The sequence below is a fragment of the Cryptomeria japonica genome, chromosome 5 (assembly GCF_030272615.1).
Source record: "Cryptomeria japonica chromosome 5, Sugi_1.0, whole genome shotgun sequence".
In the NCBI taxonomy this organism is placed as follows: Eukaryota; Viridiplantae; Streptophyta; class Pinopsida; order Cupressales; family Cupressaceae; genus Cryptomeria; species Cryptomeria japonica.
This window is the reverse complement of record NC_081409.1, coordinates 80,786,184-80,810,971: the sequence shown is the minus strand read 5'-3', so window position 1 is coordinate 80,810,971 and position 24,788 is coordinate 80,786,184. Positions and strand designations below refer to the sequence as shown.

Below are 24,788 nucleotides of genomic sequence, written 5' to 3'. Positions count from 1 at the left end.
CTGCTAGCTTTCTTTCCAACTTAAAGGTTCGTGATAGTACTAGAGAGGTCATTTCTTTCCCTTTCTTGAATCGCTTTCCAAATGTTTTGGTCTGCCATTGCCACAACAGATGGAAGATAAGATTCCGATTTAACTATTGTTGATATTATCATTTCAAAGTCATTTCACTAGTACGCATTGTTGGATATAATCTCAACTATACAGCTGTACACATCCGTATGAGCATTAATATTTGCCACTGTTCCTATCATGTCAACTCCATATCCTCTGCATCCTCCTCATCAGAGGTCAGTCTCAGTATTAAAGATGAACAGTAAGAAAATATCTTTTATAGATTCGATTAGACTTCATATTAACTACTCCAACCTGACACCGTTCTTTCAGTGTCCTCATGGATTGTACGCTGTGCTCTCTACGGTATGTGCTCATCTTTCTATATAATGAATGATGGTGTATTTGGTCTATCAGAGAGTGTAAAGGTTTGTGATAGTACTTTAGAAATTATTTTTTTTCTTTTTCTGAATCATTTTTTCAATGGTGGAGAATTTGTGTTCTTGAAAGAGAGGTCACAAGTTTAAATTTAATAGGAAGTAATGTATGTACGCTTAATTCGTAGTGCAGTTAGGTACCTTCTGCAAGGAGTATGAAATAGTCTCATAAAGCTTTAACCCATCTGTAAATCCATACATAAATGACTGACATTGTAAACTATAAAAGACACTTTAACTTTACTTTTAATGTTTTGAGCTACCATTGCCACAACAGATAGAAGATAAGATTCCTATTTCCCTTATTATTGGTAAAATATCATTTCAAAGTCATTTCACTCGTACGCATCCCTTTTTCTTGTTCTACGATTTTTAGAATTATTGAGCTTTTAAGATTCGTAGGGAGATCGTTTATAACTTTATACAACTTCACAGTGGAAAAGAATACAAAACGACAAAGTCATTCCATATTCAGTTCGGAAGGAATCTGTATATATCATTTTATAGTCATTGCATATTCTAGAATTTGTGGAAAAATTATGATTTATAATGATTTATTATTTTAAATCTTTTCACTTTTCTGTAGTACAGAATGATAACATCTAATCTATCGTTTTACAGCCATTTTATTTTCATGTATGCTGTCTTTCGCCATATCACTAGTATTTTTATTTAGAACTCTGCATTATATATATATATATATAAAATGATAATAAGTTTTTATTATTGTTTGAAGTTTTATTTTGTCTATCTACACTTTCTTTCTATAAGTTTTGATTTAAGTGTTTTCCTATCTATTTTCTTGTGTTTGTGTATCATGGATGTTTAGATTACCTGTGCAATTTATACAATTGAAAATTTCAGTTCCTTGAAAGTTTTAAAATGGTTCTATTTCTTTTGTCCATTTAGAATTCTTACTATTTTCTTTAATATAATGCAAATATATTGATGTGAACATTATTGATATTGTCTAATACCTTTACTAATACATCAACATTATTTCTTGCTATTTAGTGCAATTTTTTTAACATCTAGCAGTGTCTGATTTTTTTACCATACAACACTTATCTATTCCATTATGATTTATAGGATCCAGAACTCTTTTGTAGTCCATTTCTAAAAATATATCAAACAAATTCTAGATGCATCACCTTTCTTTATTCTATTTCTTAATCCTAGTTTATATCTATTTATTTCCATTTCTCAATCTACTTTTCCAAGTTGTGTTCAATTTTTGCCATTAGTCTTATCTGATGAGTAATTTGGTTATACTATCAGATTATTAGAATCTCTCACAAAAAATATAAAATTTTATTAAGTTGAGATTCTATGTATGAATTTAATGTTCAGAAAAATATTGTTTCAATCAAGCATTCGAAAGTTATATAAGAATAATAATTCATCAATTAAACCAATGAGGAATGTTATTTATTTATAATTAGAATCGTCACTAGAAAATTATTTATAAGCTTATCAAAGAGATCATGTTGAAGAAGTAGGTTATGACAAGACAATTACAAGCTTTTATTTTTCTATATAAGAATTATATGACCATTCTACACAAGCCAATAAACTCAATCGCCTTAAAATTTTACAGTCAACTATACATTAATTAACTTAAATTTTTTATTACATATAAAACTTTAAACAAAAAAATTATAACCCAACAAATAACAATATTAATATTAAACAAATCCAAAAAAAAAAAAAAAAATTCATAAAGATTCAAACCCTTTACAAACAACACAAACTCAACACAATATTTCCAAACCAGTAAACACACTAACAACAACAACAACAATAAACAACCTTAGACAAACACCCAACAGGAGATCCTGAACAAACTTAACAGACTTTCCCAAGTACAACTGCTTCAAGATTTCAAACTGCCTCGTGCTGGTGGAAGAGTCCAAAAAAACAATAGTAAACTGGAACAATACATTCATCATGTAATCAAGGGATGGAACCTCCATACAATAACTAGCTTGTATAGACATGATATGTTTTTATTTTATGCAAACATCAAAATATTGGTAAAACTAAATCAAGATCAGCGTCCTTGCATCCTGGACATCTCTGTGAGCTGAAACAGTGAACTTGTCGACTCAACTTTAGTCTCGCTTGAAATGTGGTCACTGCGGACGTTTAAACATGAAGTTGATGTGGCGAGCCTTGTGGAACCTCCAATCTCTTCGAGCTTGATCTTCACCTCTCTCATCGTCGGTCTTCCTTTTCCTTCATGGCAAAGACATTCTCTTGCTAAACTCGCCACAGCAATCATCTGATACTGGTTCTCTTCATTCTTCACGTTTGAATCCAAAATATCAGTCAAGCAGTCATCCTTATATTTGGAAAGAAAAAACTTAGATAAGATGATTTCATGAGGAGGTCTTCCAGGAGACAGGGGATCTCGACCGGTGAGGAGCTCTGCAAGGAATACGGCGAAGCTGTAAACATCGCTTTTTTCAGTAAGAGTGCCTGTTTCATAGTATTCAGGATCCATGTAGCCGCAGGTGCCCATTATATTGGTGGTGAGATGGGTATCATTCCCACACAGTAGCCGAGATATCCCAAAATCTGCAACTTTTGGAGTGACAGTATTGTCCAGAAGAATATTGGTTGATTTCACGTCCCTGTGGATAATGGGTCGATCTAATTCTGAATGCAGATATGCTAGAGCATCTGCACTACCTCGGGCAATCTGTAAGCGACTCTGCCAATTCAAATGACCGGAATGAAGCTGATGTGAAATAGTTCCACCGTCAACAAATTCGTATACTAAAAGAGGAGATTGTGTTTGCAGGCAGCATCCAACCAATTTCACCACATTTTTATGATTTAAACCAGAAAGAATCACGATTTCATTGATAAACTGCTTCATGGCTTCCTCGCTTTCTACACCGACGGGAAATTCCTTGAACTTTTTAATAGCCACAGCTGTCCCATTTGGAAGGATGCCTTTATATACAGTGCTTGACCCACCAGTACCAAGCTTCATATCATCTGAATAATCTTGGGAGGCCCTTTTAAGCTCATTTTCAGAAAAAATCTTGAATATTTTCCCCTCCGTCTGATTTCCCTTTTCTGTGAGGATTCTCTCTAGCAAAAAACCTCCGTTGCATCGGAAGTACTCGTCCCTCGCCTGTTTCTCGTAACGCTTTTTCAACAGAAAGACTAATCCCAATGCTCCTAATGAAACTCCAACGAATGAAGATATAGAGCCTTGGAGACATAAGAAACATAATTTTTATCAACTATGCACTTACAACTTTTTTGTGAAACTACATTAAAGACATTAGACGTGGCTCATAGTTACCTATAGCTGCAAACATGGCAGTTTTATTTGACCTTTCCGACTCGCACCTTGAACCGTTTTGGAAGCCATCTCCACTGTAATCCTTTGCACATGTACAATTGTAAGAGCCTTTCAAATTCTGGCATTCACCTCCCTTGGATCGTTCCACGCAATTATTCAATGTTCTATTATTACATTCATCAATGTCTGCATATCAAAGCATGAAGAAAGGAGACTTGAGAAAATAAATGATTATACAAGAATATAAATCAACAAGAAGATTGGGATTCTTGAATTTATTTTAAATTCATTTAAAATAAAAAATAAAAAATTCCGTAAACAGAATCAATTAAGAATATAAATGACAAAACATGGTACCAATTATTGTTATAATTAAGAAGAGTGCGGAGGTAATACCTGTGCAACCAGTGCCAATCGAGTAACCACTTCCAACATATCCAGGAAAGCATTTGCATACATACCCTACTTCTGAAAGAGAATCATTACATTGTGCGTTGATGGAGCAAGAATAATTGACAGCTTCTTTAGCCACAGAGCAATTGTGATGGCCGATACCCCAGTTAAGGCGGAGACCATATTCAACCTTCCTATCTCCCATAAAGTGGTTTGTTTTATTATCCCTTACACTCAACGTATTCGGATCCATTATGGTGGAGAAGCCACATTTCTTATGACCGTCTAAGGTAAAGACACCTCCACCAGAGAAATCAAACCACTGCCTGTTATCTGGAAGGGTCATTTCACAACAGCCACGGCTGCAGTATGGTGGAACACTTTGAGAGTCACACGAAGATAAACATATTGCTTGTGGCCCATGTTCTCCATAGGAGAACCTACCAGACGAATTGCAACCAACAACCACAAATTTATTTGACCTAGAAATAGTGAAAGGCCCGGGCATAGGTAGCTGAAACAAGATGAATGTGTCTGCCTCTCCCCATTCCATACAGGTAAAGGCTTTAAGATTTCTCGAACTGATCACAATGTACCCAGAATAATTGATCTCTCGAATTTCATAGTAAGCTAATGTATTATTATAGTCATACTTCCTAGTATTAATATAGTTCCTAGTATTAATATAGTCATACTTCCTAGTATTATTATAAACAGGAAGAAATGGAACCATCTTCCCAGTATCTGCATCCTTCATGCATGTGATATTAAAACCAGGGTATCCACAATCAGAATTGTTAATCCAAAAAGGGTAACTCACATTGAAATCACCACACTTCTCGGGAACGCATTTTGCAGCAGCAAAGCCCACCAAACAGACACAAGTTACAAAGCGAACCACAACTCCGCAATACATTTGCGTTTGCAACAACATTCTCCGTTTAGGCAAAATCGGCTACTCAATCATCAAACAAAACGATATTAAACGAATGAAATGCCGTCCGGAAATGTATAACAGAGTGCGTGGTTGACTGGAAAACAGGACAAGAGATTGAGAGAAACCTTCTTATAACGCTGATAAATCTTCAAGATGATTTTATTGAGTGAAAAAAAAACCTTTGCTTTCAAACAAATACTGCCCTACTTTGTCGAAACTAATGTTAAAGGATTATTTATCCACGGTCTAAGGAAACCTATGAATTTGAGCTATGTGAATAAGGCCAACAGCGTAAGATGGGAAATTACTTTCTAAATAAGCGTGCAAAGATACGGTCTACGAGAAACTCTACGATATTATAGTTTTGTAACTATTTCACATTAGAGTCAGCTTTTGCAACGAGTGTAAGTTGAGAAGATTGCAATGAACGGAATTGAACTTAACGTTTGCTTAAAAAAAAATATTAAGCAATTTATTTTGCTTACGAAGAGATTATCGACACTTGTAAAATGCAAAATGAATAAATAAATCTGATCTGGACTTTAGACCATGCTAAACACACATTCAAAGAATTGGAATATTTTTTATTTTTTTTGTTATTGATGAATACTAGACTTATGATTTGTTAACAATTTTGGAGGATGTGATTTTCATATTTCGAATGCTGAAATTAAAATATTTATGCAATTTTTTATTTAATTTTGTGTTTTAATGTTACAAGTCATATATATCATATACAATTTGCAACAATAATTATTTTAATTAATTTTTTTTTTAATAATATTATCATTTTTAGGTAAATTAATGGAACAAATTAGTGCATAAAAATGTAAATAATCATTCAATCATGTCAAATCCATTCTTCGCAACCTTGAAAATGTTAAAATCTCACATGCATTTAAGGATGCAAATACAGTGATCGATTATTTTGCTAATGAAGGAGTCAAGCTCACTGGCTAGTAGACGTGACACTCCTATAATGATTTAGAAGTGGGTGTTCAAGCCTTAATTGGATATGATGTCACGCATGGAAAAGTTGTCGTTTCAAAAAATGATTTAAGCTGATCTGAGAAGGGTACTGTTTCACTCACTACAATGACGGTGCCATAATTACTTCTTCAAGTTGCAAGGAGTGGCACGTTTTGTGGATGCCTTAGTATTGTTGTGGGATTTCTACCAAGTTTATCTACTTTGCTATTGCGAACAGAGAAGTCTACTAAAAAATAGGGGGTAGCAGGAAGAGGGTAGAGCCTAAAAGCTATGAAAAGCACCAAAAAAACATGAAGGTATGTAAACAAATTGATAAAGGTGGGCTGAAATCTTTCCTACAAAAACGTCACGGTGCTAACCCTGGCATTGTGAAGTATTTTGTCAAAAATTGGAAGAAGAAAGGTATCATTCTCTTTAAAAGAAAAGTGACAATCAATGAGGGTCTTATTGGGGAAGTTACTGGCCTTTCTATAGAGGGGATGAAGTTCTTTTGTGACAGAAAGATCGTTGATGAAGCGCTTGTTAAATTTCCAAAAATTGATAAGGAAAGAGAAGTGATGGTAAAGGTTTCGAATGACTATTTTTAGACTGGTACCATTAAGAAGCTCTGGTGGGAGGTACTAAAGGTGGTGATGGAATACCTTACTATGGATGGTAGATTCATTAGAGTCTATGGCTACCGTTTTGTTTTCCTCAACCACTTCTAGTACAAGGTCAGGGTTTCTTTCCCCTACTATTTGTTGTGTTCTCTTAAGCCTTATATCCCGCAACATCGTAAAAGTCCTATTAACAACAACTACTATTAACAGCAACTAAAGTGAAACGGAAAACAGTTTTGGGTTTAACAGAGAGTATTCTACTAATCAAAGAAGACTGCTAACTTTCTTTCCCAACTAGTAATAGAGATCATTTCTTTCACTTTCTTGAATTCCTTTCCAAAAGTTTTGGTCTGCCATTGTCACCATGGATTGAAGATAAGATGTCGATTTCTCTAATTATTGTTGATATTATCATTTCAAAGTCTTTTCACTTCTATGGAACCCATTTTTTGTTCTACGATTGTTAGAATTTTTGAGATTCATAGGGAGGTCATTTATACAACCTCACCTACTCATAAGTTCACTGTGTGGAAAAGAACACAAAACGATAATTTATCATTTCAAAGTCATTCCATTTTGACGTGGAAAGGAATATATAGTCATTTGACATTCCACAAGTTTGTGGAAAATAACACAAAATGATAATTTATCAGGAATATAGTCATTCTACATTCCACAAGTGGGGGGGAAATAATGGTTTAATATTTCACTCATTTTATTTTTGTGTGGAAAAGAACGATAAATAATAACGAGATCTATAAGAAATAATAATTTATTATTTCAAACTCTTTTACTTTTGTATAGTAAAGAATGATAACATTTCTAGAAAATGATGACCCATCATTTTAAGGTTACCTCACTTTCATTTATTTTATCTTCCATCCAATCTAATAAATCTCATATTTTATATATATTTTTATTCAAAATTCTATATCTTATATATATGTCATTATTAGAAATGTATATAGTTTCTGGATTCGATTGTGTAAAAATTTTCAACTATCGACGTTTCAAATCAGACTCTGCGATCCATCATCACGATTAAGAGAGCTCAAGGTGGTGTAAAATGGATAGTTGCAGACCAAAGCTTCAATAAAAAGAAAGAGTGCATGAGAACCAAGGAGAACCATTATGTTTTTTATCATAGTGTTTTAAGTCTTCTATTGTGTTGGTATGTATTAAACATTGGAGTGCTTGGTGAGTATGCCATTAAATGTAGATGTGACACCATGGACACTTATTGTAATTATGTTATTCGAAGTAAAGCCACTTGGATATAAAAAAAACATTCAGTTATCATTTTTTGTTATGTCAAGGTGTTAAAGCTAAGGCATTACACACTTTGCAAATGATGTAAACAATAAAACTATAGAAAAGTCTTTCAAATTTTCTATCATGGCTTAAGAAAGGTACAAGACACCTCCAAGAAAACTACAAGATTTAATTCATTAACATCCATTCTATATTATAATGACAGTCCAATTTCCACCACCTTACATAGCGCATGCCAACTAATTTGCTATGAGTATAGTTTTTCTAACTAAAAACACACTATAAGTAAATAACACACTAGATCATTTCTTTCACTTTCTTGAATTCCTTTCCCAACTTCTAATAGAGATCATTTCTTTCACTTTCTTGAATTCCTTTCCAAAAGTTTTGGTCTGCCATTGTCACCAAGGATTGAAGATAAGATGTCGATTTCTCCAATTATTGTTGATATTATCATTTCAAAGTCTTTTCACTCCTATGCAACCCATTTTTCGTTCTACGATTGTTAGAATTTTTGAGATTCGTAGGGAGGTCATTTATACAACCTCACCTACTCCTAAGTTCACTATGTGGAAAAGAACGCAAAATGATAATTTATCATTTCAAAGTCATTCCATTTTGACGTGGAAAGGAATATATAGTCATTTGACATTCCACAAGTTTGTGGAAAATAACACAAAATGATAATTTATCAGGAATATAGTCATTCTACAATCCACAAGTGGGGGGAAAAATAACAGTTTTAATATTTCTCTCATTTTATTTTTATGTGGAAAAGAACGATATATAATGATGAGTTCTATAGGAAATAATAATTTATTATTTCAAACTCTTTTACTCTTGTATAGTAAAGAATGATAACATTTCTAGAAAATGATGACCCATCATTTTAAGGTTACCTCACTTTTATTTATTTTATCTTCCATCCAATCTAATAAATCTCATATTTTATATGTATTTTTATTCAAACTACTAAATCTTATATATGTCATCATTAAAAATGTATATAGTTTTCGGATTCGATTGTGTAATTTTTTTTAAATATAGACGTTTCGAATCAGACTCTGTGATCCATCATCAAGATGAAGAGAGCTCAAGGTGGTGTAAAATGGATAGTTTCAAACCAAAGCTTCAATAAAAAGAAAGAGTGCACGAGAACCAAGGAGAACCAAGGAGAAACTGTATACATTATCTCAATGGATTGTGGAAATATGATAGCTTTCATGTCATTATTATTATTTCCTATTAGATGATTAAGTTTTATTTTCTCCATCTTCTCTCTCTTTTCATAAGTCTAGAATAAAGTGTTTCCCTATCCATTTCCTTGTTTGTATCACAAGTGTCTATATTTAACTACGCAATCGAAGATTTTGGTTCCATTGAACATTTTAGGATAGTTTGAGTTCATGTATACAATCAAAATTCCTCCCATTCTAGTGTAAATATCCTAATATTAGCACTATATGATATTATCTAACTCCTTTATCCATACATACACATTATTTGTTTCCATTTAGTACAAATTTTCTAACATCTAACAAACTCCAATTTTTAGTTCTTGCAATATATGGAACTAAAGGCGAGACTACATTTTTAACTAGTGATTAACTAGTTATTAAATAATTTTATTTAAACCAATTGAAACTTTTTATTATTTTCATACAATCAACTTTAATGTTTAGGCTTTATGTATAAGAACAATTTTTATACCAATTAAATAAATATTTATTTTTCCTCTACTTTGATTGGTCGTATTTGAAATACCAACATTTTTCAAAGGCATAATAAGACTATTTGTAATGACATGTAGACTACTTATTTACCCAATTTTTGGCTTCAATCATAACTATTCCTATATTTGAGGATAATGAGGGTGTTTTCCTACTAAAAAATCACCTTATTTCTCGCCTTTGGATTTTTCAATCTTAATGAAATAACAAAGAAAATAGAATAGCTCATGTACAAAGTAACAATTATTTAATCTTTATATGTAAGTTTTAATTTGTAAAAATTATTATTCATTATTTCTATAGGAAAATAGTTTTGAAAATGTAGTAAATATTACACTTGTATTTTCCTTTTCAAATCTATATTAAAAATAAAATAAAAAATTACATTAACAACACTTCAATTTTTTCTGAATTCAAATTGTTAGTGTAGATTTTTATATTTATTTTCCATACACATTATTAAGCATAACTAGGTTAATAAGGGACATGGACGTAATCCATCTATTACATGTGTTACTTTCACCCACACATGGGTGGTTGAGTCTCACACACTTTTTTGGCCTCTAATGCCACCTCACATAACCACTTTGTTGTCTTTACCTGAGTTGATTTGTCACATGTTTGGCATTTTGCAAGTAGGCACAAATCCCACCTAATTTGGATATTTGCTCATGATTACATTTCATAACCTTCACATCATGGGAAAGCTTCTAGGTCATGATCATGAGCTTCTCCATTTTGTTAGGCTCAAGCGAATCAGTAAAGATATCAATTATCTCCTTAATCCCCTGTTTGAGGGTATCAATCTCCTTTACCACCCACTTCCAATAGTTCTCCTGGCTTCTAGTCGCTTCCATCACCAGATTCATTAGATTACTTTCCTTCTGTAAACCACTATCCACACCTTTAAGCTGAGTCTCATGCTTCTCCTTCAGGACATGAAGAGGAATGTCGAATTGATTTCCTGGTCCAAGGTCTTGGGACCATAGTCTTTAGCTACCAACTTCTTATTTTTGGAATAAGGCTCAGTTTAAGAAACCATCTTGCTGGTCGATTTATATTTACTTGCAACCCATCTAGGGGGGTTCTTGTTTCTATGGTTTCCAGGAGTGACCAACATCTCACCCTTTTAAACCGGCTTGTAATCAGGGTCAACAAGAGGTTTGGAGCTCCCACTATCCTCTATCTCCATATTTGTATTAGAGACATCTTTAACATCAGTATTAGGGATTTGGCCTTTCTCAAAGAAAGAGGACACAACTTCATGGGCTTTGGCATACTCCATAATGACTAAAATAAGCCCTTCATGGAGGACTGAATTATTTAGATTCTCAGCATGTTTTTCTAGACTATTCTCTAAAGAAGAAACCAGATAGAATGGAATCGAAATAACTTTGCCATGCCTAAAGTGATTTAAGATGGTAAAATGATAAGAAAAGATACTTCCATATCTACCACCAAGCATAATGTACCTCATATAATTAATTCAGCCATATCCGCCTAGGGAGCCATGAGGTCCTTTCTATTGTAGCCACCATCCACCATTTTATTAATTCTTAAACGCTCCTTATCTTTGTTAAAAAAAAATTTCATGTCTTCCTCCCCTATTTTTCTATCTATGTTAAACCTTCTTCCATTCATGGCCAAACCCATAACCGTAGCCACTAGGGTTTCATCCACCTGAAATTCAGCACCATAAGCCCTCAAAACCCCTTTCTTCCACCCATTGACAAACATTTCCATGAGGAGAGGAGAAGGGTCACAGAGTCTTTCCAAGAAGGGAACCATTCCCCCATCTTCAATTTCCTAGCACACCTCCTTATTTTTCTTCCATTTATTAAAAGTTGGTTTTTCTTGCCTATTTTTGTCCCCAACCATACTGGTCTGGGTCACCAAATAGAAGCAGGAAATGGGCCACACAAGACAAGTCTCCAAACAGAAGCAGGACAGGGGCCACACAAGAAGACAAAAAATCCAGGCATAAGGGAAGTTTCTAGATCTTCGAGTAGGGAAATCAAAAGGAAACCATTTCCCCAACGGGCCAACACCTTAATCAAATCATGATTGTTCTTCATTAATTACCGCAAGTAGAAATGGTATCATCACATGCCAAGTCACACAAGTTTTATTGGGAAACATTCCCGATTGCTCCACCATTTTGTTGCCACATAGCCCACCACCATATTGGCCAACAAATCCACCGCTTTATTTCCTTCCCGAAATACGTGAGAGATTTTGAAATCATCCAAGTCTTTAATCATATCACAACAATCTTTGATCAAGTTGGCAATAGTCCAGATAGGATCTGTACGCCCATTCAAGAATTTGATAATGTTAAGTGAGTCAGATTTCAGCCAGACCTTTCTAAATCCTTCCCTTTTAGCCATGTGTATCCCTAAATGGGCAGTATTGTGCTTCGTAATATCATTATTCGGTTATTAAACCATATTCCAACATTTCATCCTCTTTGTTGCTCTCATGTAGAATGTTGATCTGGTTTTGTAGGTGATCCCAGGAGATTGAGTCCATAAGTGACTCTGACATGGTATCAAAGCTTCTAGATCTATAAACCGCTTCTCAAATTTGTGACAAATTAAACATTGAGCTTTTGTTGGGTGTGTTTTTAGTTTGAAAGGACATCATGATCAATTCCAAAAGGCTTAATAGATGAATTTTGATATAAGATACGAGTTATGTTTTGTTGAAAGTCAGATTTGTGGCGAAAAATTGAACCCCCCCATGCAATATGGTATGACTTTTATTTTTCTTATAAAGAAAACATATTATTTTTCCTACTAAAAAAAATAAAATAAAAATTATTATCTGAAAAGAAGGTGGGTTTTTTAAATATTTCAAAAGGACTTTAGTAAAGTCTTTATTTTTTTAATATATTTATTAAGAAGTTTTTTAAAACTTTTGAAAAAAAAATTAAAAATATATCGAAAGAATTTTATTTATTTTTAATTTAAAATTCAAAATTAAAAAGGTTCTAAAGGACCTATGCAGGCCTTGGGTTGTGTGTAACAAAGGGGGTACACTAGTACCCCTTTGGGCCTCGTAACCCCCATTGGAGCTTGCATAGTACCCAAGCTACCTACGATGGAGGCCTTGGGACTAGTGCAACCCATGTGTGGGGCTTTAGGGAGTTGCTTCGGCCCCCAATAAAAATAATTTTTAATTATCTAATTTAAAAGAAAAAATCACACCAGCATCTACCTCGGCCTTTGTGTTCATGTTGTGAACTAAAATAATTCACCTTAGAATTTTTGCTAAGATTTTGTGTCACTACCAAATTTGATGGCATTTTTTACTATTGTAGTGGTTTTTGTAATATTCTAAAGTTTGTTCAAGATATACTAAAGTTGGCGGGTCTTCCTAAAAATGATTATCTTATAGACAAATTTGGGGGTATTTTAAAATTAGTAATAATTAGCTAAATTTGGAAAGTTTGTCTCTTAGCAATTTTTAACCCCTCTCCAATGGAGTTTTAATTTTTGCACCTCAACTTCAGAGTGCCATATATCAAGAATACTGTGGAGTTTTTGCGAGCAATATTTTTATATATTTCGGGTAGAATTTTTTTTTTTTATTAAAGATAATGAGTTCAAAATTACATAAGAGTTCAAGATTACATCAACCAGAGGCCTAGCCTCACTCGATCAAAAACATATACAGTTTACAGAGGACGACACTGATCAAAAAATATAATTTCGGGTAGAATTTCATAGGCTTCATAGTGGTGAAACAATTTTTAATCAAGTAATTATGATTTTCCATAAATTAAGTTTTTCATAAGATCTGAAGGATAATCCTTGTTTTTCAAACTTCAAACGGGTGTAACTTTCACATTTGACCTCGGATTGAGGTGCTTCTTTTTTGGAAAGTTAATATTTTTTTGAGCACTACACATTGGTGTTATTTTGAGGTTCTTATTTTAATATTTTATTATATTTTCAGTATTTGAGTCCATAATTGGACATTGCAAAACTCTGCGAAACAACTCTTGTATTGTTAATGCACTAACTTATAAAGTGTCACAATAATATTTTTGTGGGGGGCATTATTGATTTAGTGAAAAGGGGGGTGTCTCTCTTGGTGTTTGTGTTTCCAATCTACTTGCTTGCGCTCTTTCATTTTCAGTTATGGGTTCTCCTAAATTTCCACTCTTAAATCCACATAATTATGCAACTTGGAAAATAAATGCATGGAGTAAACTAATGGAAAAATGCCTATATTATTATGTCAATGGCACAGTGTCAGAACACAAATATTTTAATGATCCTAATCTAAAAAATGGAATGGTTCATAAAAAGCTCTATGGCCCTTGGAACATTGAGAAAAATATATCTCTTGATCTTATCTTTCACATTGATAAGGGTAAGACAATTAGGGAAGCTTGGGATAAACTTGAAAAATTATATAGTCAAGTTGATAAGATTATAAGTTACATACTTGAAATTAATCTTGTTATCTAGATCCCAATTTTTTGTATACAATCCAAGACTATGCCACTAGAGAAAATGAGCTAAGAGAACCATGTAAAGACTGTGGCATTAATAAGGAGGATACATAGTTGGTTTTGAACTTCTTGGCAAAGATTCCTTCTGAGTATGCATCTTTTACTTTTAGCTTCCAAACCCATCGGCCAACAATGGGTAGTGCTTACACTACACCTTCATTTGATTTATTTATATAATTTTTGATGCTTGAGCAATCAAAGTTTATCACCATGGGGATTCTTAAGTCATCTATGCCACATGCTTGGTGGCTGAACAAGGGAATCTAGGAAAGGATTCTAACAAGAAGTAAAAGAAATCAAAGCCAAAGCCACATAAAGATCAAACTCATAATAATTCATCTAAGAAGAAGAAACTTGCACATATTGCAAGAGGACTAGACATGAAGAACGTTCTTGTTATAAGAAGAATATTGATAAAATAGAACATCATCTTAATAAGAAGAACATTGATCTTCCTTCTAGAATGTCTAAGTCAACTTCTTCTTCCAATTCAAAATAGTCGGGCTCTTCTAAGGTAAAAGGTGATGCAAGACTTTCTTCTAATGTAGAAAATAATAAAGGTAAAGCTCTTTATGCAACTAAAAGTTGTGGAGCAGAGGGATGACTCCTAAATTCTGGAGCTTCTCATCACATGGCTTCTACATAGTCTAAGTTCTCTTCTTTTGAGCCTTGTGTTATGTCACCTATTTTGATGGGAAACAACACTTATATGAATGTGATTGGGAAAGGTTATATTGATATTGGGGATGGAACCTTCAATTCTATCTTATGTGTACCTCATTTGTCAAAAAAATATTCTTTCCATCTATCAGATCGCCCATGGTGGAACAGGGAAGACTATGGAATTCACACTTGATTCAGTCATCATTCGAGACTTGGAAAGAAGATAGATAATTCCTACTAGAATGGTTGATCATGCATCTCGGTTATAAACATTTTCAGATATTGCACCTAATGACGGTTCTGATCCTTTAGTTGTAGATCACACTCCTAGTGTAAACATTGATTATGAGGAGAACTTTGGTTACTTGAATCTAGGTATTTTGACATCAGATCTAGTTCTTGAACCTTGCATTCCTTCTCCTTCATTTAATATTGCTTTTGAGAGTACTTGTGTTACTATATTCATGGTTACTTGTGATTTAGTGCAGCGAGATATACATCGTCTTCCAAATACAATTACATGGGATTTGTACTTGACGAACATTACAGGTTTTCTTTGTGAGTCCTATCTTGCAGACTTCGAGGACACTATTAGGTGCATACATCTTCTCTTTAATGAATTTACTTCGTATTCTTCAAGAAATGAGGGGGAACCTTCTTACCCTCTTGTTCATTACCCACATGGTCATTCCTAATAGTTTGACATGACTATGGCCACTTTTGAGAAACATTTAGAGAAGGCACCTATTGTTAGGATTTAGGCAAATCCGGAGCAAATAGAAATTAACAATTATATGCAAATACAAACACAAAATATGAAAAAAAATGCATAAAACAAATAACACTGAGATTTAGCATGGTTCACCCAAGATGGGATACATCCACCAAACACAGTCGTCAAATATTTTCTTATTATCTAGTAAATCTCTACAACGTCATTGCAATGCCTTATGCATTCCAGTCGCTTATAACATGTAATTTGAGGGCAAAATACAAAGTCAGCTAACAAAGAATAACCCTAACCCTAAAGGAATATTCTTGTGATCTTCTTCTTGTACACATATTCTCGTACTCGTACTTTCATACTCTCGTACTCTCATATTATCCTATTCTTGTATTCTCATACGTACAGGGGCTACATAGTCTCTCTTCTTCTTCTGCCTTGGGGGGGATTTTGTCTTACAAGTTTTCTCTTTCTCATTTTTTGATAGGTTTCATTATTGTACATGGGTAGCTATCATGGCCTTGTAGTCGAGACCCATATTTGCATCTTTTCATCTTTTCACCCACCTAAGCTATGATTAAGGGGGGGTGTTAGTGTAGTTTTTTATATTTGTTTTTCCTACACATTATTAAGAATACTTAGGTTAATAATGTTGGAACGATCTGATACCAGGAGAAAACTAAGAGGGGAGGGGGCTGAATCAGTTTTCTCATAAGTACAACACTTAATTAAATTTTAAACTTTATATTGGAGCATAGCACAATGAAAGATAAACCATGAATGCACAACACACATGACAACAATATTTTGATGTAGAAAACCTAATAAAGGGAAAAACAATGATGGGAAACCCTACCCACAATCAAATATTATTTTTGCAACAGTATGCTAAATAGTTACGATGGAGATTATGCTTGCAATCAGGCCAATCGTCTAGAGCTCACTGATCAACACAAAAGGGAAGTCTCACTAACTTACAAATCATCAGACTACAATCCATAAAGAATGAACTATAAGAGTAGCATCTACTAATGCTTGATATAGTTCTGGTTAAGCACAAATGTCTGCCCTACAATACAAAACCTTCACCAAAATGATATGACTCTATTCGCACATAATCCTTTCTCTAATAATGCAGACATAACCATCGATCCTAAAAATAATTCCATAATTACATGACTAAGTCACCTATAAATACAGATCATCAACCTTATTGACAAGGTCGGTTAAACCCTAAACCTTTAAACCCATTATTACAAAAATTACTTCACATGATACCAATATACCAACATTATGATTTAAATTACATAGCATGTACCTAATTCAAGTTCCCAAATAATTACATCCGCTAGAAATTCTGCTAAGACCAAGTGACTAGGTTCTCTTCAATGCTCATGGAGAGCTCATCAAATATTACCCTTTCCTACTGGATTTGAAAGGAAAAGATTTGGACAGAAACAAAGTCTTCGCCAGAGTTGGTTTGAGCTACCTCAAATGGCAGTTTTTAGGAGAGAAACTGGAGGTTCAGGGAAAATAGGAGGATCTATTCCAATTTGCAAGACTTAATGGAATCCTGCCCATTAAACCTGCAGATGTAGAGCCCCAAGCTGACCAGAATTGCAGGGGTGGTTCAAATAGAGGTCATCGGGTCTCTGGACCTGGCCAGGGTCATGATCATAATTGTAGGGGTGGTTCAAACAAAGGTCGCCGGGCCTCTGGTCGAGGCCGAGGAAGAGAGAGAATTTATATGCCCCAACCTGATCCTCCCAATGCAAGCTAGGCCTTTTTCTCGATGCCGTGAATTTTTTTTTCCTTGAAACTTAATCCATAGTCGTATTTATTATATTTTGTTTATTATGTTTAAACTCTCTGTTATCTAGGCAGTTGGCAATCTGCCATATAAAATTTTTAGTTCTATTATCTTAAGGCTGCATAATTTCATTGGTTTTTTAAAAAAAGATCATGAATCATAATGACAATGGTTTTTTGCCTATTTTTAGAAACCAATTTTTGTTGGGATTGCTAAGAATAGGTTTATGCTATGTCTCACAACTATGAAGCTACTACAATTATTTCAAATGAATATAAATCTTGGCTCTGCCTTTACCGATCAAAAAAAAAAGATCGAGCATGGCTCGATGATTCTCATGTACTATCACGACAAGAAAGAAAGCAATATGCATTGATAAGTGGAAACTATTCCCCCATCTATTCATTTGCAACTCCTTTACATGAAATGAATAAATACTTTTTAATGAAAGCTATCTTATACGTTCTTCAATGCTTCATTCAAGAGTTGTTATAAATTAACAAAGAAATTCATAGATTCTTTTGTAAAATTATTGAGCAAATTCATTGTGGAGACTTGATCATTTCTTAAATAGGCGATTTTTTTTCACTAATTATTCAATTAAAATGTTCAATGAATCATGTAACAAACCCTTGAACTAAAATGGTTTATTCATCCTTTTCTACTAATTGTATACCAGTTAAAATTAATTATTTTATGATTAGATTGATTGCATAGCTCGATGATCATATACATTTCCCCCTTGCTAAATTATCAAGAGACGTAACTCCTATTTCATAAATAGTTTAATTACATACTCTTAGACTAATATAAGGTTCCTATCTTTTTCTTCAAAAAATGTATAGTTTTCTCTTCTTAAATATTCATCAGCACAAGTTTTGATAGACATAAATTGGTAGTACTTCCAACTTTTTCATCTAGTTTTGTTAAACTAGATATCACAATTTGTTGGTCTTTCTCCATTAAGACATCCTTAAAATTCAACTTACACAATTAAAAACTATGACCATTAGATTTCCAATTATCAAATGTCAAGGGGCAAGCCATTATAAATACACGATGAGATCCTTAATTTTTTTCAAAAAAAATTCCCCTATAATCATCGAAACCCTATAGATATGGATTTGATACCAAATAAAAATGTGGGTCAATGATTAATAAAGAAATTTCAATTATGTGATCACAATAGGTATTATATCTATAGTTTCAAATCACTAAGTAATAGAAAAGAGGAAAATAAATATTCACACAATTTTACAATATATAAGGCATACTAATTAAAATAAAAAATGGTTCCAAGAAAACAAATAGCCAACAAATTCATTAATCCATAAGACATCAAAGTATATATACAAATAAATTGTCTCTTGCATCATTGTCCACAATCTATCTATCTATATATATGTATGTATGTATGTATGTATGTATGTATGTATGTATGTATGTATGCATGTATGTATGTATGTATGTATGTATGCATGCCTGTACGTATGTATGTATGTATGTACGTATGTATGTATGTATGTATGTATGTATGTATGTATGTATGTATGTATGTATACATACATACGTACATACGTACATACATACATACATGCATACATACATACGTATAGGCATGCATACATACATACATACATGCATGCATACATACATACATACGTACGTACATACATACATACATACATACATACATACGTATAGGCAAGCATACATACATACATACATGCATACATACATACATACATACATACATACATACATACGTACAGGCATACATGCATACATACATAAATGTTGTAAATACTCTAATAATAAAAAAATTGCATTATGCACGTGATTCAATAAAAATATTATATCAAAATATTTCAAATTTTCTTTATAGTTGAATTCATTCTAAACCTCAATATATAATATCTTATATGAAATATTCACATTGTATAGTTTAGTAATGATTCAATTCTCACCACCTTGCATTTACATGATGTTCAATTATCTATAATTGAACTTTTACTAACTAGGAAGTCTCTATAAATAAATATTAAACTAAAGTTCTAAAGCAATCAAGGGCTATGCTCCTAGGAAAGTTCTAACTTTGTATAATGCTAAAATAAATAGTCTCATTCACGAGGACCCTCCAGTTCTCCTAGCAGTAAAGATGATTTTGGGTAGTGCCCATCTGAACAGGGAATAATACCCGTGAGACAACACCTGCATCTCTTCTAGATTTGTGGCTTCTCCATTGGACCAAAAACTACCCAAGAAAGTTGTATGGAGCCTCACCAAGGAGCTTTTTCCTGAGGAAATTCTTCAGGAATTCCAAGAAATATTGAGTAAGGCCCTCCACGACTCTGGGGCACCTTGGCCAAGTGACTAGATTCTCTTCAACGCTCATGGAGAGCTCATCAAATATTTCCCTTTCCTATTGGATTTGAAAGGAAAAGATTTGGACAGACACAGAGTCTTCGTAGGAGTTTGTTTGAGCTACCTCAAATGGCAGTTTTTTTGAGAGACCCCAAAGGTTCAGGGAAAACAGGAGGATCTATTCCAATTTGTAAGACTTAATGGAATCCTACCCATGAAACCTATAGGCGTAGAGCCCCAAGCTAACTAGAATTGTAGGGGTGGTTCAAATAGAGGTTGTCAAGTCTCTGGACGTGGCCAGGGTCATGATCAGAATTGTAGGGGTGGTTCAAATAGAGGTCATCAGGCCTCTGGTCGAGGTCGGGGTCGCCCAGCTGGTAGAGGCCAATGAAGAGCAAGAATTTATATGCCCCAACCTGATCCTCCCAGTGCAAGCTAGGTCTTTTTTGTGATGCTGTGAATTTTTTTTCCTTGAAACTTAATCCATAGTCGTATTTAGCATATTTTGTTTCCTATTATGTTTAAACTCTCTGTTATGTAGGAAGTTGGGAATCTCCCATATAAACTTTTAGTTTTATTATCTTAAGACTCCATAATTTTGTTGGTTTTTTAAAAAAAGAGGATGAATCATAATGATAATGGTTTTCTGCCAATTTTTGGAAGCCATTTTTTGTTGCGATTGTTGAGAATAGGTTTATGCTATGTCTCTTAGCTATGAAGCTGCTGTAATTAATTTAAATCAATATAAATCTTGGCTCTGCCTTTACCGATCAAAAAAAAAGATCGAGCATGGCTCGATGATTCTCATGTACTATCACGACAAGAAATAAAGCAATATTCCTTGATAAGTGGAAACTATTCCCCCATCTATTCATTTGCAACTCCTTTACATGAAATGAATAAATACTTTTTAATGAAAGGTATCTTATACGTTCTTCAATTCTTCATTCAAGAGTTGTTAGAAATTAGCAAAGAAATTCATAGATTCTTTTGTAAAATTATCTAGGAAATTCATTGTGGAGACTTGATCATTTCTTAAATAGGCGATTTTTTTTCACTAACTATTCAATTAAAATATTCAATGAATCATGTAACAAACCCTTGAACTAAAATGATTTATTTATCATTTTCTTCTAATTGTATACCATTTAAAATTAATTATTTTATGATTAGATTGATTGCATAGCTCGATGATCATATACATTTCCTCCTTGCTAAATTTTCAGGAGACGTAACTCCTATTTCATAAATAGTTTAATTACATACTCTTAGACTAATATAAGGTTCCTATCATTTTCTTCAAAAAATGTATAGTTTTCTCTTCTTAAATATTCATCAACACAAATTTTGATAGACATAAATTGGTAGTACTTCCAACTTTTTCATCTAGTTTTGTTAAACTAGATATCACAATTTGTTGGTCTCTCTCCATTAGGACATTCTTAAAATTCAACTTCCATAATTAAAAACTATGACCATTAGATTTCCAATTATCAAATGTCAAGCGGCAAGCCATTATAAACTCAAGATGAGATCCTTGATTTTTTTCAAAAAAAAATCCCCTATAATCATCGAAACCCTATAGATATGGATTTGATACCAAATAAAAATGTGGGTCAATGATTAATAAATAAATTTCAATTATGTGATCGAAATAGGTATTATATCTACAATATCAAATCACTAAGTAATAGAAAAGAGGCAAATAAATATTCACACAATTTTATAATATATAAGGCATATTGAATAAAATTAAAAATGGTTCCAAGAAAATAAATAGCCAACAAATTCATTAATCCATAAGACATAAAAGTATATATAGAAATAAATTGTCTCTTGCATCATTTTGACCAATCTACCTATCTATATATATTTATGTATGTATGTATGTATGTATGTACGTACACATATATGTATGTATGTATGCATGTATGCATGTATGTATGTATGTATGTATATATGTACATATGTATACGTACATATATACATACATACATACATACATACATACCTACATACATACATACATACATACATGCATACATGCATACATACATACAAACATGCATACATACATAATTGTTTTAAATACTCTAATAATAAAAAATTTGTATTATACACGTGATTCAATAAAAATATTATATCAAAATATTTCAAATTTTCTTTATAGTTGAATTCATTCTAAACCTCACTATATAATATCATATATGAAATATTCACCTTGTATAGTTTAGTAATGATTCAATTCTCACCACCTTGCATTTACATGATATTCAATTATCTATAATTGAACTTTTACTAACTAGGAAGTCTTTATAAATAAATATTAAACTAAATTTCTAAACCAATCAAGGGCTATTCTCCTAGGAAAGTTCTAACTTTGTATAACACTAAAATAAATAGTCTCATTCACACGGACCCTCTAGTTCTCCTAGCAGTAAAGATGATTCTGGTTAGCGCCCATCTGAACAGGGAATAATACCTACGAGACAACACCTGCATCTCTTCTAGATCTGTGGCTTCTCCATTGGACCAAAAACTACCCAAGCAAGTTGTATGGAGCCACACTAAGGAGCTTTTCCCTGAGGAAATTCTTCAAGAATTACAAGAAATATTGAATAAATCCCTCCACGACTCTGGGGCACCTCAGCCAAGTGACTAGATTCTCTTCAATGCTCATGGAGAGCTCATCAAATATTACCCTTTCCTATTGGATTTGAAAGGAAAAGATTTGGACAGACAAAGAGTCCTCACTGGAGTTGGTTTGAGCTACCTCAAATGCCAGTTTCTATGAGAGAACCCAAAGGTTCAGGGAAAACAAGAGGATCTATTCCAATTTGTAAGACTTAATGGAATCCTTCCCATGAAACCTGTAGACGTAGAGCCCCAAGCTAACTAGAATTGTAGGTGGGGTTCCAATAGAGGTTGTCGGGTCTCTGGACGTGGCCAGGGTCATGATCAGAATTGCAAGGATGGTTCAAATAAAGGCCGTCAGGCCTCTGGTCGAGGTCGGGTTTGCCTAGTTGGTAGAGGACAAGGAAGAGTGAGAATTTTTATGCCCCAACCTGATCCTCCCAGTGCAAGCTAGGTCTTTTTTTTATGCTGTGAATATTTTTTTCCTTGAAACTTAATCCATAGTCGTATTTAGCATATTTTGTTTCCTATTATGTTTAAACTCTCTATTATCTGGGTAGTTGGGAATCTCCCATATAAACTTTTTAGTTCTATTATCTTAAGACTCCATAATTTCGTTGGTTTTTGAAAAAAAGAGGATGAATCATAATGATAATGGTTTTCTGCCAATTTTTGGAAACCATTTTTTGTTGGGATTGCTAAGAATAGGTTTATGCTATATCTCTCAGCTATGCAGCTACTGTAATTAATTTAAATCAATATAAATCTTGGCTCTGCCTTTACCAATCATAAAAAAAGATCAAGCATGGCTCAATGATTCTCATGTACTATCACGACAAGAAATAAAGCAATATTCCTTGATAAGTGGAAACTATTCCCCCATCTATTCATTTGCAACTCCTTTACATGAAATGAATAAATACTTTTTAATGAAAGCTATCTTATACGTTCTTCATTGCTTCATTCAAGAGTTGTTAGAAATTAGCAAAGAAATTCAAAGATTCTTTTGTAAAATTATCGAGGAAATTCATTGTGGAGACTTGATCATTTCTTAAATAGGAGTTTTTTTTTTCACTAATTATTCAATTAAAATATTCAATGAATCATGTAACAAACCCTTGAACTAAAATGATTTATTTATCCTTTTCTTCTAATTGTATACCAGTTAAAATTAATTATCTTATGATTAGATTGATTGCATAGCTCGATGATCATATACATTTCCCCCTTGCTAAATTTTTAAAAAACATAACTCCTATTTCATAAATAGTTTAATTACATACTCTTAGACTAATATAAGGTGCCTATCTTTTTCTTCAAAAAAATGTATAGTTTTCTCTTCTTAAATATTCATCAACACAAATTTTGATAGACATAAATTGGTAGTACTTCCAACTTTTTCATCTAGTTTTGTTAAACTAGATATCACAATTTGTTGGTCTCTCTCCATTAAGACATCCTTAACATTCAACTTACACAATTAAAAACTATGACCATTAGATTTCCAATTATCAAATGTCAAGGGGCAAGCCATTATTTATACAAGATGAGATCCTTGATTTTTTTTTAAAAAATTCACCTATAATCATCAAAACCCTATAGATATGGATTTGATACCAAATAAAAATGTGGGTCAATGATTAATAAAGAAATTTCAATTATGTGATCAAAATAGGTATTATATCTAGAGTATCAAATCACTAAGTAATAGAAAAGAGGAAAATAAATATTCACACAATTTTACAATATATAAGGCATACTGATTAAAATAAAAAATGGTTCCAAGAAAATAAATAGCCAACAAATTCATTAATCCATAATACATAAGAGTATATATACAAATAAATTGTGTCTTACATCATTGTCCATAATCTATCTATCTATATGTATGTATGTATGTATGCATACATGCATACACGCATACATGCATACACACATACATACATAATATAATAATAGAAAATATTCACTATGCACGTGATTCAATAAAAATATTATATCAAAATATTTCAACTTTTCTTTATAGTTGAATTCATTCTAAACCTCACTATATAATATCATATATGAATTATTCACATTGTATAGTTTAGTAATTATTCAATTCTCACAACGTTTCATTTACACGATGTTCAATTATTTATAATTGAAGTTTTAGTAACTAGGAAGTCTCTATAAATAAATATTAAACTAAAGTTCTAAAGCAATCAAGGGCTATGCTCCTAGGAAAGTTCTAACTCTGTATAACACTAAAATAAATATAAATATAGTTGTGTTCTAATTTATGATCATTTAATAACAAATTATCTTAACCCCATACTCCAAATTTTATGCTTCAAGTTAGTTCAATAG

At 32.8% G+C, this 24,788-nt stretch overlaps 1 protein-coding gene across 1 annotated transcript; it reads right to left on the bottom strand.

Moving 5' to 3' along the window:
* Window positions 1-2,404: 2,404 nt before the first annotated feature.
* Window positions 2,405-5,389, bottom strand: LOC131032795 (wall-associated receptor kinase 2). Its single transcript, XM_057963846.2, has 3 exons — window positions 4,201-5,389; window positions 3,805-3,990; window positions 2,405-3,710 (listed from the first exon to the last, which is right to left on the bottom strand). The coding sequence occupies exons 1-3, from the start codon at window positions 5,129-5,131 to the stop codon at window positions 2,539-2,541; spliced, it is 2,289 nt and encodes a 762-aa protein (XP_057819829.2). The 5' UTR covers window positions 5,132-5,389; the 3' UTR covers window positions 2,405-2,538.
* Window positions 5,390-24,788: the final 19,399 nt, after the last annotated feature.